Below are 17,099 nucleotides of genomic sequence, written 5' to 3' on the forward strand. Positions count from 1 at the left end.
TGACTGTTTATAAACATTTGGAATTTTATTTAAAAAAAAAAAAAAAAAAAAACAAAAACATCACAACCATGAACATTGTTACAGTTAGAGGCCCTCTTGGTTCTCCACAATGATACTGAGCATGCTCACAAGGGGTTCCCATTGTTTAGTCTTAGTTAAACAACCATCTTTAAAAGAAGGAAAAAAAACTCGGCACACTACCATTTAACTTGTTTTAATGTTTCTTCACAAATGGTGAAAAATACTAAAGTACAGACAAGGAATAATCATAATGTTGTGGCCAACATTATAAATATGGAATTATAAATTTAAAACATTTTCTGGTTTAAAAAATAAATCTGGTAGTCAATGCAGCTCTGCGGGGTCTCTGCGTCTAGTAGGGCCGGTCTCTGCGTTCCTGACGGTGCTCGCCTCTGCAAGGCGGAAAGGGGTGATGAGTTAAAGGAGGGGGAATGAGAGGGAGCTTCCCACCCCCTCCCACTGGAGCCGGACCCACTCCAGTCGGACAGGAAGGGGCTGTGGCCCCGACGCGCCCGGTAGCCGCAGCTGGTTTTCACCATCACATACTTATCCATTTTCCCGGGGCCTCCACGCCCGCCTCTTCTGCCTCCCATCTGTTCCATCAAAGGCCCCGGGGGCCCACCGGGGCCACCTCGTCTTCCTCCACCAAAGCCACCTCGGTCCATGCCCCGGCCACCACGGAAGCCACCTCTGTCTCCACCACGGCCACCTCTGAACATTCCACCAGGACCACCGCGGTCCATGAGGCCGCCTCTTCCTCCTCGCATGCCACCAGGGCCACCTCTGCCACGGTCACCACCTAAAATAAGGAAAAGGACAGATCAGCAGCAAGACAGGACGGAGGCTGCTATGGACATGCCTCAGAGGCTGCTCAGGATCTGCGACCTCCTCCCAGAACAGAAACAAAGCAGATACTTTACTTGATCTGAATATCTGGGCCACACTTTATTTAGGACTCGAGGACCCCACTGCCAAGATTGCACTTACTGCAACCATCAGCTTGGCCGTCAGCAGCGGGACTTTACCAAGTCCACCAAGTTAACAAGAGAGGTTTATAGTACGAAGAAGCTGAGGGGATGCTCCCAAAACCTATACCTACCCGGGGGTGGAAAGGGTGGTGGAAGGAAGCCTTCAGGCTTTGGGGCCTTACACTGGTTGCATTCTGTTCTCCAGGCGAAGTTCTGGTTTCCACACCCCCTGCATAAAATTGTATCACAACAGAAATCACCAACTGAACTAAGGAAGTTAAGCAAAGGCACTCACTGTATTTCCACCAGCATAAATATACTGGGGTCTGGGTCAAACACCAGTAAGAGGGTCTGTCGACAGAAACTGGCTTTAGAGCCACCACCTCAGGCAGCAAGGCACCCAAAGGACTGAGGTATGATCCAGAAAATGTCTGCAAAACCACACACACGTGGACCCCAGGAGTCCACTGGAACCATGACTTCCTTCAGAAGGCCCCCCATCCACCCCACCACAGAGCAATCTGGGTCCTCGTTACAAAACCATCTAGATAAAAACCATCCAGTGGCCCTCCTCTCCACAGTGGGAATGGGTAAGATGTGACTTCACTAGTGCAGACTGTCAGTTTGTCAAGAGAAGTACATACGGATTGGGGCACTGCCAGTCTCCAGCTCGGTGCTGGACGTTTCCTCCTCCAGATGGGTTCCCCCGGGAACCCCGGGGCCCTCTTGGGGGAAAGCCACCTCTGTCTCCTCCACGGCCTCCCATGCGACCCATGGGGCCCCCAGGACCTCCTGGGCCCCCTGGACCTGCAGTAAGAAAAGAGCCAGTCACCTCTCCACAGCACTAGATTTGCTGCAGGGAACACCCTAGCATTAAAGGCATTCGCAGAGAGCACAGCTGTCAACTGTCCCATCATCGGCCCCAGACACGAGGGCCCAGCCCTGTGCCTTCCACGCACATTATTTCAGTTAGCTCCCACAAACTGTACAAGAACAGGCATTTCATGCAGATGAAGAGACCCAAGCAAAATAAATATAAATAAATGGCAGCCCTGGGCTGATAGCCAGGCAGTGGTTCCCAGGCACGCCAGCACCCCCCCACCCATCCGGCCAAAAAACCCGTTCTTCTCTTCCTTTCATTCCTGCAAACTTTTGCTGTTGGTATTTAGTGGTTCAGTATTAATTCTACACACCTTACTCTTTCTAACGGGCTTGTTTACATTCTAGAAATCAAGTTTCTCAAAGACAAGTGTGCCATAAAATGCCCAAAGCAACACAGAAGCAGCTCAGGGAAGGTGTCTGGTAAATACCTCCACGGAGCGGTGGCGGCATCCCTCGGCCCTCACGGGGAGGCATACCACCCCGCATGCTGTTCATTGGAGGCTTCTTCCGAGCAAGAGAAACCTTAAGTTTGCTCCCTTGAAAATCTTTCCCTGGAATAAGAGAACAGAATACCAGTTACTCCCAACTCTTCCCTCCTTGGGGGATTAGGCAGGGCTAGAACACTCCTTGCTCACAATCCACCACCACCACACTCATCCCCTCAACCCCAGCGCAGCACACGTGCTCCACCCACACTCTGCTCTAAGATCGTCACTGGCAAGGCCATAAACACCTTCAAAAGCAACCTCATAAACCTCTGTACCCTAAGCCAGGGGAAAACGAAGTGCACTGGCACCTGTGCCCAGAAAAGGGTGAGAAGTAGGGACAAGTGCATGAAAGTGGCGAAGAGAAAAGACCCAGGAGCTGTCCTCTGGCACTTTCAAGTTGGTTTTGTCTGCAGTGAAAACTCCAGAACCAATGCCAAAGGCCAAATGTATATATTGAAATGTATACTGGATTTCTGTGTGGCTGTCTGTACCTCCTGATACCCGTGCTTAGAGAAGCATCTACAACTTTAAGCAAGGTGGATTTGTAATAATAATGACTCAAAATAAAGAATCTCCTAATCCAGGGCCAGCAACTGGGCCCTCCCATGGCAGAAGGGAGCCAGGCATGTAGCTTCCCAACAGCCATCCAGTGCTCCTCTAGCACAGACAGAGGGTCTTCTGGCTCCTACAGCTCTCAAGTTCCTCCTTCCCGCCATGCCTTCTAGTCACACAGAGGGAGAACAGATCCTTGTCCCTAAAATTACTTCAGAGAACGATATTCTAACATACATCAGCAAGACCCTTGCTTCACCTGCAGGCTGATACACACATCTACTCTAAGACCTTCAGTGTGCCCCAGGGCAGGTGGAGTTAAGAATGCCAGTGAGCACCCCCTGTTGACTCTAGAGCTCCTACCATCAAACCACTCCACGGCCGCCTTGGCAGTTGGTGGGTCTTCATAGGACACTGTAGCATCGCCTTTGGGCTTTCCTGTTTCCTTGTCCAAGTAGATATGGATCATGGGTTGTCCGGTTCTCTTGTTCATCTAGGCACAAAATAGCACAGTTAGGCTTCTTTTGGGGGAAATAAAGCCCATGCACAATTTAGATAAGCCCTTGGATCGTCCAAAGCAGTAATTTTTCCACACATACGCACATTTAGTAGGATGTTAGTTTATCTCCTGAGTACTGCAATTATGGGTGACTGATCTAAATTGCCATAACATACACACTTAGGTGATTTTTCTTCCCCTTAGGTGTAGGGATCATGAAAACCAAAACATGCCTTAAGTTCTGAAGTGTGTCAATGAACAATATAGGTTCCGTTCTTTCCCTAGTTGTCATTCTGCTGGTGTCCTTGCACCTGCCCGACATTTTGTGTGTCCATACTAACAGGCACCTGGTCAGAGCAGCCACCTCTTATAATGTGACAGTCAGGCTTTGATGCCATCACATAAGCTATGTCTCGCTTAAGGAAAAATCTTCCTTAAATCATTACAGGACTGAGTGTGCTGGAAGCATTCTTGATTACGTCTAACACAGCCAATTTTTCCTCCAGAGCTAGAACACATCACTAGCTTTTCAGGTGAACACCAGATGCAATGAGATTGTATTCAGGAGCCACACTGTACAAGAATATGGCTTCATGTGTTTTTTGCATTAAATGTGCGTATGATCAAAGTCTAATCTATACATGTTTGTTTATACACCTAGTGATACCTAAGAGTATTGACATAGAAGGCTTTTTTTTAAAAGAAAGATAACTTTTGTAAGATTATGTACAGATACCTATATTTTTATAAATATACAGATTGAAAAGAAACATGGAAATAGCGGTATGAATGATGGGCTATGTGTTTTTTTAAAGGGTTATTTATTTTGAGAGAGACAGACAGCACGGGTGTACAAGTGGGGGAGGGGCAAAGAGAGAGGGAGAGAGAATCCCAAGCAGGCTCCACACTCAGCATGGAGCCAGCCGACGTGAGGCTCAATCTCATGAAGGCAAGATCACCTGAGCTGACATCAAGAGTCAGATGCTCAAGTGACTGAGCCACCCAGACGCCCCTTGGGCTATGTATTTTTAAAATCTCCTTTATTTTACAAAATTCACAGTATTTCTACTTTCTAAACTAGGAAAAAAACCCATGTACCCAAATAAACAACATGCCATATACATCACAAGTAGAGAGAAATCTTCATTATGTAAGTGTTAAGATCTACCAGAATCATCCCTATTTCTATGAAGTTACAACCACCACAAAATATCATTTGAAAATGACCATTAACTAAAAAAAAATCTAAAAATAAAACTAACGAAGACTTGCAAAACCTTATTAAGGACACAGTCTTTATTAAAGACCTAAATAAATGGGCATAGGATATTCATGGAAAAAACTACTCAGTATTATAAAAATGTCAATTCTCCTCAAACTGTCTTACAGATTCAATAAATACCCAACTGGGGTTTTTAAAGAACTTCCTAAATGGAAATGTACACAGAAGAGCAAGCAGTAAATAGCAAAGCATTCCTGAGGAAAAAAAACAAAACTGAAGAATTTGCTTGATATTTGCAGATCTCAAGACTTGGCATAAAAATAATGAGCTCTGCTATCATTAGCACAGGCTCATACAAATGAACCCAAAGTATACAAGATATGTTATGTGACTGATACAGTCTATACCATCCAGGAAAGGACAGATCTTTCAATAAATGTTGCCAGAACACAAGGTCTTACGAATAGAAAAGGAAGACACAAACCAGTAAGGACAAGACTGGTAAGTTCAACTACACAAAGAGCTTCCATTCATCCCAAGAAAAGGAGTTAAAGGCTGGGAGAATACATCTGCAGTATTAGACAAGGGTCAGCCTTCAGAGAATATAAAGAACTATAGGCAGAACAACAAATAACAATCCAATGAAAAATGAGCATAAGACTAACAGGCATTTCACAAAAGATAGCATGCAATTAGAACATGATTAGCAATCAGGGCAAGTCAAATTAAAACCACATTTCCATTTTCTTAAAGTAGACTGGCTTAAACTAAAGATTCAGGAGATTCCCAGTAGCAGTGAGGATGTGGTGAATGTGGTATCAGGAATGCTGGCAGAATCTAAGTTGCTCAGCTGTACTTTTATCTTGTGAAGTTAAACATGCACACCTTAAGAACCAGCAATTCTATGCCTGGGTACAGTCGATCCTCATTATTCATGGATTCAATATTTGCAAATTTGCCTACTTGCTAAAATTTAGAACTCCAAACCCAATACTTGTAGCACTTTTGTGGTTACCTGTACACATGCACAGAGGGACAAAAATTTATGCTGGCTGATGCATGTGTTCCAGCTGAGCTCCAGAGACACACTGCCTCCTCATTCCAGCTCTCTCTAGATAAGACCAGGGGATGGAGACTGTAGGAGACAGGGCAGTGTAGTGCAAGAAGTTCTGGCCCTGGGGCCGGTTAGATGAATTTGAATGTCAACTCAGGCAAGTCATTTAACACTTCAGAACCTCACTTTCTCTTTGTAAGAGTAAACAGAATCTCAGGGTGAATTGTTTTTAGAATTTATGATTATAATCTATGTGAGATGTGTGTATACAGCTGTGTACACACTTTCCCTAGGAGCAGTGGTTGAGCATTCATTAATTCAGTATTTTGTAGTGACTTTACAGAACTTAACTACTGCAAGTAAGTGCACTGTGCCCCAGTAGTGTACAAGAATGTTCACTGCATCATGGGCTGTAGACTAAAAACTTAGAAATAACCCAACTGTCTATTAGAGAATATATGAATAACTTGTGAAGTATTTACAAATGAACAAGACTCCCCCCAAAATTTTTTAAATCTTAGATTAGTATTTTTTTAAAGTTTATTTATTTTGAGAGAGAGAGAGAGAGAAAGGGAGGGAGAGAGGGAGAGAGAATATGAATCCCAAGCAGGCACCACACCCAGCAGAGCCTGATGTGGGGCTTGATCCCACGAACTCGGAGATTGTGACGTGAGCTGAAATCAAGCATCTGATGCTTAACTGAGCAAACCACATGCCCCTTCCCAAACTTTGGGATTTCTGACCTGGGGACCCCCAGTCCCTTCTCAAAACCCTAGTGTCTCTTAGTTTTCCCCACGTAAGGAATAACCCAACCACCACTGCAATAGCTCAAATCAAAACTTTCTGGTCACACCAGTTTTGTTGAGCTCCTCGGACCTTCTGCCTTGCTACTCCCTCCATTTTTCTGAAAAGCCTTCCCGACTCTGAACTATACAGCTCTATTGGTTTTACCCCAGCCCTCCTTGCTGTATTTACGTTTCCTCCATAACATCTTCTAACATACTGTATTTCTTTTTACTATGTTCCCTATACATGAACTCCAAGGGTTTCTATCTGCCCATTCCTGCTGTATTCCCAGAATACCGCTGCCTTACAGTACCATCTAATAAACATTCTCCAATACTAAGCATACGTCTACGAAAAAAAAGGGAGAGGTAAGATTTGGGATGGGAGTGCTGACAAGGGATAAAAGTGGAAAAGAAATATGCCACATACACTTAAAGCTCTACTACTTATACCGGGAAGAAGAAATATAAATGTTCACTATTTTAAAACTGTTATGTTATATTCTGTATTTCACAAAAAGTAGTGTCCATGTAAGTATTCTTACAAGTAACTGACAATGATAAACAAAGGACTGAGTTGTTGTGGTGCCAGGGTGGTTCAGTCAGTTAGGCGTCCGACTTCGGCTCAGGTCATAATCTCTCAGTTCAAGGGTTTGAGCCTGCTTCGGATTCTGTGTCTCCCTCCCTCTCTCTGCCCCTCCTCTGCTCACACTCTCTCAAAAATAAGTAATTAAAAACAAATTAAAGAAAGGACTGAGTTGTTAAGTATACCCAAACCATGTTTAGCATTTCTTTTCCACATAAAATAAAGTTTTTTTTGTATTTTAAGGAGCAAACTACAACACACTAAGAAAAGTCAGGCAACTTCAGAAGCAGTCAGATCTTCAGAAACATTCAACATCAACTATGTCTCTATGAAGTAAATGCCTAGTGACTGGAAGATCGGTCAGCTCACATGGTTATGCTTTTACTCACCTTAACAACTCCACACTGCTTAAAGAAGTCTGCCAGATCATCCAGAGTCACATTGTCATTTAAGCCTTGCACATAAATTGCACTGTTGTCAGAGTCTTCATCTGGATCTACAGGTGGGCCTTCCAGAAAAAAGACAGAAGGGAGTTATTGTCCTGTATCTACATGGACTAATTAAGCCACTAGTCACTACTACTCACTGGTAATTATCACAAAGCTAAGAGAACTACCAGCCACACTAACAAGAATGCCTTGGAACTTGTGGTTTCCTTTGTCTAAGGCTATTATGAGTAGACGCTCATGAGAAAGGGAGCCCAAACTGCTCCCGACAGCAAAAATATCACACCGATCTGTCAGGCTGCTGAGCTCCAGCACACACTTAACTTCTGTGCTGTTTGTTTATAAAGCAAGATACAAAATTCAAGAGTTCAAAATTACCTAGATCAAGATCTGGTCCTTCGTCCATGGGTCCTGCCAACCAGGAAAGATCACATAAGATACTATTAGTGCACGTCTTGCAAGCTACAAACCTTACAAACACACATAGCTATCTACTATACCACCATTTGATGGGGCTTCATTAAATTCAAAAAGACCCGCACTGCTAAAATGGAGCAGTGCCCCTTTAAACATTTGTGAAAGATTTGCTAGGGTTTTGCTTTTTCTTTGCTGGTTTGCTTTTAAACCATTAACCAAATACACTCTCAATGCTTATGTGCCAAATTAGTGTTAAATTTAAGTCAAAAATTTTCCTCCAAACAAACCAAATTTAAAAAATGGATTCTCCCCCATATTACAGAAGCAGTTGCTCAATACTTCAAGTTACCCTTTGTTTTGTAACCATAGGTTAACCTTATTACCCCTAAGACAATGCCGGCAGTACCCATTAGTCTCTTTGTATAGATCATTTTTAAACCGCTTATGAAACTAATAAAAAATTATAGTTTTCTAAAAACTGACTGTATTTTTTTTTAAACACTATCCATGGTAATACTCAAAAACTTACCACCAGGCTTATTGAAGCCACCTCGCTCTCCAGCGCTGCTGGGGGGATAAACGAAGAAATGAAGGCCTTTCCCTTTAAAAGCCAGTACCGCTCTGAGCCTTGGGGGGGCTCGTGGGGAAGAAGGGCACTGGCTAAACACATCTCCAAACAATGCATCTCTCTCATCTCGTCACTATGCCTTTCTTCAGGGCAGCTTGCTCAAATTTTCTTTATATACAACCTTGCTTGTCTGATTGTACACACCAGTGTGGTTGGTTCCTTTCATTTCGGGGGCTGGTATTAATAGTGCAATACTTGGCAAATTAGGGGAAGAAAACAGATCCCAACACCCACCCCATCGGCTGAAAAACAGGGAGAGCTTGGTCGTAGAGTGGAGCAGCAAAGCTGGGGCAACTGCTTTCCATGTTCATAAAGGTGCACCCTCAACCTCTCCTAGGGGAGAGCCCAGGGAGGCTTCCTAACAAGTCACAGTATAATCAAGCAGGAGACAACCACATTAAACGCCTACAACACACATCAGAGGACGCATCCAGCCAATCTTCAGCATAAAGCCATACATTTCAGGGCACTAATGGGTTTAACAATTGCTGTGAAAGGAGAATTTACAACAAATACCAAGGCTCAACAGACTGGGGGTGCAACTTTATAGACATATCAGTTGAGAACAGAGATGACAGCAGTATAATATTACTGCCTCACATACTGTAAACAGGGGGAGGGAATATGCTGGGCCTTTTGTTTTTTCTTCAAAATTAAATAAAGGCAGCTCCCCAGTGGGAGGCCTTGAGCTTTTCCTAACCAGTATTGCACCTTTAATACCTGAATATACAGTTTCAAGCTGTTGCATGCAGCTTTCTTTCCTTTTTAAAAGTACACACCATAAAATGTTCTCTCTCTTTAAACACAAAAGTTTACACTTTAATGTTACACAATTCTAGAGTATTATACCTCCTCTGGTTCATTACCAAATAACAAGTATGCAGTTACCAAAGTTACAGAAGGATTCCATTTATACAATGAATACATTTTGTTAAAAATATTCTATGTATATTTTTCCTCTCCATATGGACACCGTGTCTAGTCCCACTTTTCATTATGCTGCCGGCTGAGTACTGAGTACGGGTACTTTTTAAGTATTGAAGTGTATACAAGGCTCTCACTTTGTAACCTGTAGCATATAAATGCGACAAAGCATGTTAAAAAGTTTCCACGTTTAACAGCCAATGAAAATATCAAAATACTGAGGCAATGAAAAAGGGCATGTTAACAACATTGAGTGCCTTACCTGCTGAAGACACTGAAAACCATCACCACACCACAGTAAAAAAGAGGGGAGGGGAGAATGCCCCTGTCCTGTCCCCAAGGAATCCAACTGACTGCTTCACAGTCAGTTGAAAAACCTGTGGGAAAGCCACGATTTTTTCTATGGCTCCAGGAGAGACTTCTCATCCAGAAAGAGGGGATCCCTCTATTAGCAAAGTCTAGCAAAATTAGTAGAATTATTACTTCTGGAGTATTAAAATGAGCGAACTTGAAATTGGTTTTGCAATTGAAAAATTCTAAGAATTCTAGGTGATTGGAGACGTGATGATAGTAATTTCAAGTGTCTACATCTATTTTAAAACATCCATATAAAGAAGTGAAACCTTTATAATGGAATGATTTTCTCCAAATCAGACTGATTTTACTTTTTACCAAATTGTTCATAAATTTTTGTATTTTGTCAAGTAACGGTTTCTTCCAATAAAGATTTCACCAAAGACTTTAAGTTATGCAGAATATGCAAAGTGGTATGTTCAATCAGTATCTTTCAACAGTAAACAGATTTGCTAATATAAAAATTAGAGATCAACTTTTATTCTAATTTTGAAGTCCACTTCTATATATATATATATATATATATACACATATAAAAATCCTATCCAGTTTTTCCTTGAACCAACAGTGGCACCGATTCCAATATACATAATATGTAACATTCTGCATAACTTTTTTTACTAATTTATATAGGGACAGAACACACACAGAACTAAACCTTCTGGATTATGTTAACCACCAACATTATACCTCACCTTCATCAAAGTACAGACACCAGAAAGGGGAGAAGGGACAGGAGAAGGGAGGGGAGGGGCAGGCACAGGTAACAGGGTTATATTATTGATCTAAACAAAGTTTTCTAAACCAGATTGTGCCATTAATCAAAATGGTCAAACCGATTTAGACTTCTCAAGATCTCCAATGGGGAGTGATCCTGTAATTAAATACATTACTCTGCAAAAAGCTATTGGACTTTTCTGTGTACCAGGTGCACCTCAGGGTTACAGGACCAGTATCTTCATCATTATGTTCAACAGTTGCGAGTACAAACAGAAGTTGGGGACAAACACCGGAAAACAGCTGCTCTCCTTTTCTACAGTATATATATATATATATATACACCAGGTGTTTCAAGACAACCATTCAGAGGCCATTAGTTAAAAACCTAGGGGTGTTAGAAGGTTGTGTGTGTTCCATCCCGAGTCTATTACCCACAGAGGCTTTTGACCTCTGGAAACCATGAAGGGAACTGAAAGCTCTAGTTTCAAAACCATTCTTTATTCTCCCCAACCCAACTAAGTAGATTGGCAGGGAAAAAAGCAAACTGCCACTTAATCTATGCCACAAAGATGACATTTCCATGTTTTAGAAGATGGCCTGGGCTCAACAGATTGTCCATGGAAATGTAGAAATAAATTTCTTATGTCTTTCAGTCCCTTCTTTCCATTGAAAATCCTATGGATGAAACAAAATTAAGTAAAAGGATAAAAGGTTTGCTCTTACCCCATTCCACCGCGTCCTCCTCCCCGCCCACCTCTGCTCATGCCTCCACGATCAAATCCCCCTCTTCCCCTGCCCCGGTTATCAGGGCCACTCATGCTCCGGTTCTCTCCTGGTCCGGAAAATCCTCCAGACTCCTGCCCATAAACACCCATGCTACTGGGGTGGTCCTGTCGGAATGAACCTGAGGAAAGAGTCACATCTGTAAGCCATGGACCAGCATTTGAACCACTGCCTGTTGTACTTTCTCCTGGAATCACAGAATTCTCAATTGCAAGGCACTAACCAAGGCACTATCTTCTTCACACCTGACAAGGCACATCTATCAGTAGGCTCTTATAAGTTTAACCAAAACTGCTAATTCATCAAGTGAAATAACCTTACATAGTTACCCTAGAATAAACCACCCAAACAAACAAAAGCCCCCTGGCCAACAGTTTGTAAGGTTTTGTATCCTAAGATGTCTCCAAAAGCTGATGCTTTAAACTACTCTCAAAAACAAAAACAGAGCCAGGTTTCTTAGGGCTTTAGAATATTGCCCCATCAAGCAGCACTACTCATTTCATAGCCATAATGAAACATCATGCCCATGGACAGAGTTTAGTTAAAAAAACACTTAAAAAAAAAAAAAAAAAAAAAGCAACAACAACAAAACACCCCAAAACCTCAAAACAAAAATCCCCCAACAATCCGGGTAAAAATTAAATTGTGAAACAGCAGTTTTGAATTTTTGGTTATTTCTCCACGTCAAACTAAGTGTTCTGTGAGAAGGACTTTTTTTTTTCTTTACAGATGTAAACAAAAACCAAAAACAAAACCTAGCATTTTTTAGACTATCAAAATTGCAGTAGTCTTCAACAGCTACCTGCTCATGTCCTTCTAATGAGTTGTGGTGGGCAGGCCACAGGAATGCCAGCTTCACTCACTGTGTGTAACCTCAAAGAGAGCAAAGCTGGCAGTCTTAACATGTGTGCTCTGGTCAGTTACAAACTCTCTTTTGCAAGGCATACTAACAACAACTAAACTGGAGAAAAGCACTCATGTCTTTAGTGGGACATCCAAGTGGTTAGCCAGGATGCTACGTCCTAAAGATGCATCCTGGAGTCTGAAAGTAAACAACTGTAAAGAGCATTTCCCCACGTTCAGAAAGTCCAAACATAATCATTCTTATTTGGTTTTCTCTCTTAGCAACTCACTCTGCTGCCCGTAGCTGCTGCTCTGTTGGCTATATTGACTTGGAGCCTGGCTGTAGGATCCAGTTTGGGGGGGATAACTAGTGGGCGGCTGCTGCCCATAGCTGCTTTGTTGACCATAGCTACTCTGCTGTCCATAGCTGCTCGGCTGCCCATAGGTGTTCTGCTGAGAGTAACTGCTCTGATCATAACTAGTCGGCTGTGTAGAGGAATAGCTGAAAGAAAAAAAAAAGCTTTTTAGAGAGGCTTGTTATTTCTTCAAGCCCCCTTTAATCAAGAGACATTCAAAGCATGTGACATAGAAACACTCAAAAATGCACTTACTTTCTACGTATCAACAGTTTGAATTCAAAATAAGCAAATATTTTTGTATTTGGAACAATAAAGCTTTAAATGCACAAGAGAGGAAAATACCGAAAACCTATCTAGTATACAACATACGACCCTAAGAGTCTCCTCTTCTACTTTGCACCCCATTAAAACCAGAGTTATTTTTAATTAAATTCAAGGTCAATTTGGGAGTTTAGGTGCTTCCTGGATTAAGGGAAGAATACATAGGGCACGATGACCCAGTGAAAAAGCCACCAAGGAAAAGGAGGTAGTTAAGTATGGCAGCTCTAAGCCTGGCTCCAACAATTCCCTTCAGTCATGACAGTGATTTTTCAGAAGGTACAAGAATGCTCGGTGTGTGTGTGTGTGGTCACACAAATATGGCAATTTTCTCTTGACAATTTGTCCCAAGTTTCAAACTATTTTTCTATGTACGGTATATAGTTTTAAACTTTTAGACATGTCTGATCGATCATCTATGAAATCTGGGCATTAATGAAGGAAAGATGGAAAAGGAAACTTCAGAATTAAGACATATACAAGAAGCATCAGAAGTTCTTCATCTGCTGACATGGCAACCACATGTCAGGGAAACTAAACCAAGATACGTTCTTGCATACAAATAAACCTTGAAAAGAACTATTAAACTTTAGATGAACTATGATAATGAAGATAACAAAACAAAACAACCCCATCATTTAGAAGTACAGTTAAACTAAGCCTCTACCACCACACCCAACAGCATGGCTATACAGACCCAACAGCCTCTCTTCACTAGGTGCACCTATTCAATGGGCCACATTAACTACTTGCAGCAGAACAGGCGCAACTGGGCTCTGTGAAGAACTCTTGCTGTAAGCCTGGCCATTCATTGCTGCTCCAAGTTGTGCACTTACCGGGTCAGCTGTATCTGCTTCTAAACCTGTTCACATCTGCTGTGCTCTACTGTGTAAACCAATGAAATTGAGTACAAAACAGGGAACTGCCACCTCTAGCAGAACTAAGTCAACACTTCAGGACACAATTCAGACAATTCATTTGAAAATTTGCTTCTAATTAAACGGTGAACGAGAAAACTTGCAGTTCTTTCCTCTACTATTAAAAGAAACCCAAACTAGACATTACAGCTGCTGGTGTGGTTAACCTAAGACAGAAAATGTTGAATAAGCCTGTAGACAAAAGTAAAGGCCCTGGCCCGATCATTAAAAGACTTGTGCATGAACGGACCTCTGAATTAAGTCAAATATGAAATGATTACAGTGAAGTTTCTTTTCTTTTTTATGTCCTGCACTTTATCCATCCAAACTGCATTGGAGAAGGTGGCTCCCATGGTTGGGTTTACCTGTCTTCATATACCTGTTTTTCATGCATCTGAATTAGCTAAAAGAGCAAAATTAAAAGGAAGAACATGGAGTGGTAACAATGTTTTCATTTGTATTCAAGAGAAAAGAGTTACTGGCTGCCAGGTACTACTACAGGGACCTAAGACTGATTAATGTAATACTGCATGGCCAGGCTTAAACACTGAGAGAGTCAGATAACCCATTTCACCTAAGGAAGAAGCACGTCAACAGCCTGACAAAAATGATTTTGTTATTCTACTAGCTCACTGGCCAGGAGGATACTGACCTGGTAGGAGGATAAGATGGTGGTGCCGTGACTGGCTGCATGGGGTAGCTCCCAGGTACCTGGGGATAACTGTAGTTACTCTGTCCATATCCTAGGCTGGGCTGGTTGTAACCCCCTGTGCTAGATTGAGGTTGACTAGTCTCAGCGGGTTTGTTACCATCCTGCGGTCTAAAAGGAGAAATAAAAAAGTAAGACTTTTTCCCTCAACCATAAAACTCCCGGGAATAAGAACTCTACAACCTCGGAGCAATGTGCAATGGTAGGATTGAGCTTGGAAGTAAATACAATTGTGAAGTGACCTACATCAAACCCAGTGTTGGTCCAACTGTATTTGCTGGAAGAGGACATGAAAAAAGAGGGAGAATTCATCACACCCACAGAAGAGATACCAACATGTTCCACATTAACACAGCTATGAAAGGCAGTTACAAGATTTTCTGCTGCCAATTTAAGTGATCTGGGAGGGGAGGTGGTTTGTTAGGTAAGAAAATGCTTTCTCTCAAAAAGGATGTTGCAGACAGACAAGAAACTTTTAATAGTAACGCAGAAGTTTTAGTACTGTCTAGTAACTGTGGGTTACTTTATGTTTCTCATTTATTAGGACCAAACCTGAAAACACATTTTCCTAACTCCGACTGGCACTAATAACTCTAACTTTGCTTGAAAATCTCCATAATGGAAATACCAGAGTAGGGGAGGGACATGCCTCTCACCAATGCTCGGATGAACTGGGAAATATTCTTAAGTGATAAAAAACCAATCCCAATCCCGAAGGAAAACAAACAAAAAAATCCAGGGTTTTCTATTACCTCTCAGTCCTAACTGTGCAACAAGACAGTAGCAAAGTGAGCTTGAGCTATTTTAAGCAAACCCCCAAGAATCGGTAGGCAGACCAGACAGGATGTGGAAGTACTGCTTTCTCCAGAGCTGAAATAGGTCACAAGCCCCCTCTTTCCAGTGGAAAAGAGGAGTAGCTGTCACTGGTCACGAGACAGTTTTAAAGTGGTAAGGATTGAAACTCGAGGGAAAAAAAGGAACCAAGAAGAGTAATTTATAAAAACCAATTAATAGATCTGCCCCCCACCCCCACCCCACGGCTTGGATATACTGTTGCAACGGATCATCTAACGGGCCTTTTAACATTTGATAACACTCTGCAATGCCTAGGTCAACTGAAATGGAGCCCTATAGGAATCAGTGAGTTTCACCTAACTACTGCACAGGCCGTCTAGCAGATGCAGACTACCAAGTAGCTCTGATTACTCACTGTGCACATTAGAAGTAATTTCATGAGTGTTTGCCAGAGCTAATTTCTTACCTCTACAGTAGGCAAAAAGTCTAGGTTACAAGTTGATCTTGTTTATTCCCTAAAGTCTTCTTTCAAATCAGAATTCAATGTTCCTTCAAGACTGTATGCAGATGCCACCTATGTGCATTGCCTAAAGCAAAGACCTGAAATCTTCTGTTAAGTAATAATATTGTTTACCTGCTAGTTAGTCATGGAGTATGAAATGTGTTTGCCCAAATATTCACCCCATAACAGGATATCCAGTTAAGAATGTATACTTGCCTGTGGTATTTAGAAAACCAAACTACATAATACAGAAAAAAACATGTCAATTCCTTCAGCTAAGACACCACTGTAGGACTTCCCACCTCCCCTTTACTGTGAACTGCCATGTTTTTCCCAAAGAGAAACGTGTTACCCATTTACAAGGCCAATAAAACCAAAGATAAAAGCACCAATAGTACAACTCTATCAGCTTTGTTGTGAGGGAAAACACACACCCGATTTTTTTCTGGGTTTGGTAATAGCCTCCTATCCTAAAAGATCACTCTTCTGAAACTAGACCATCTGGCCAGTGACATTCCTCATCTTGGCCCCTGGATGGCACCACTTCTCTACTAAATGGAGAACAATGTATTTGTGGTGTGTCCTAGCACATTAGCCTGATGATTGTAAGGACACAGTCAACACTTAAAAGTATGTTAAGAGTAACCATCAAAAAGGAATGAAATCCTGGACACTCTTAAGTGTGCATAGTTGCTCTCTTTCCCGAAAATAGATTGATGCCCTGCAGAATCAGAACTAGGTGAGCATGGCCTTACCTTGCAGGTGCAGTGGCTGCCGGCTGCTGCCCATAGGCTGGGTAAGCAGGCTGAGTGCCATATGCAGACTGGGCTGCATAGGAGGCCTGGGTGGTAGTGACCGTAGCAGTGGTGGTATCATAAGCACCAGAGCCGTACCCCTGGACAGGCTGGCTGTATGCCTGGGGGGCAGTTGGAGTAGTATAACCTAGAACAAAGGACAGCTATATCAGATTCCTGGCTCTTCAGAGATCTGCCTATACACTCATTAACAGAACAATTTGTAAACAAACCACCTACTTTCAACCACAATATTTAGCCCCTTAAATATTTCCCGTTCAGCGACAAACCAGTATTTAAAGCCTAAGTTCTCTGAAAGTCGCCCACTTTTCAGCAAAGCACTCTCCTTTGCTCTACAACCACACTTAACAGAAAGGAGGAAATAGGGTATGTTACAGAAAACAAGGTTCTTGCTGCAGCCCCCCCCCCCCCCCCGAATGAATAGGAGAAAAGTCAGCTTTTGCTAAATCTACTCTGGTTTTGCTAGCAGGCCTTCTTACCAATTTTATTGACTAACTAGTTAAGTACCCCCA

The 17,099-nt window shown here is 42.3% G+C and overlaps 1 protein-coding gene across 3 annotated transcripts in view; it reads right to left on the bottom strand.

The window, feature by feature from the left end:
- Window positions 1–17,099, bottom strand: part of EWSR1 (EWS RNA binding protein 1) — a 27,161-nt gene continuing 10,062 nt past the window's right edge. Inside the window, exons 5-17 of one of the 3 annotated variants that reach the window (XM_047087951.1) lie at window positions 16,528–16,714; window positions 14,419–14,586; window positions 12,463–12,674; window positions 11,270–11,450; window positions 8,450–8,484; window positions 7,882–7,914; window positions 7,447–7,565; window positions 3,275–3,404; window positions 2,300–2,422; window positions 1,634–1,796; window positions 1,121–1,218; window positions 568–820; window positions 1–413 (exon numbers count right to left, since the gene is read on the bottom strand). In XM_047087951.1, coding sequence (XP_046943907.1) covers window positions 374–413; window positions 568–820; window positions 1,121–1,218; window positions 1,634–1,796; window positions 2,300–2,422; window positions 3,275–3,404; window positions 7,447–7,565; window positions 7,882–7,914; window positions 8,450–8,484; window positions 11,270–11,450; window positions 12,463–12,674; window positions 14,419–14,586; window positions 16,528–16,714 — 1,742 coding nt within the window. In that variant the 3' untranslated portion in view covers window positions 1–373. Of the gene's footprint in view, window positions 414–567; window positions 821–1,120; window positions 1,219–1,633; window positions 1,797–2,299; window positions 2,423–3,274; window positions 3,405–7,446; window positions 7,566–7,881; window positions 7,915–8,449; window positions 8,488–8,824; window positions 9,618–11,269; window positions 11,451–12,462; window positions 12,675–14,418; window positions 14,587–16,527; window positions 16,715–17,099 lie in introns of those variants that run through there. The other 2 variants (XM_047087950.1, XM_047087952.1) reach the window with 2 other exon arrangements.

The sequence above is a fragment of the Lynx rufus genome, unplaced genomic scaffold (genome assembly GCF_022079265.1).
Source record: "Lynx rufus isolate CCGP_SWC_20201006 ecotype Redwood Valley unplaced genomic scaffold, mLynRuf1.p SCAF_24, whole genome shotgun sequence".
NCBI lineage: Eukaryota > Metazoa > Chordata > Mammalia > Carnivora > Felidae > Lynx > Lynx rufus.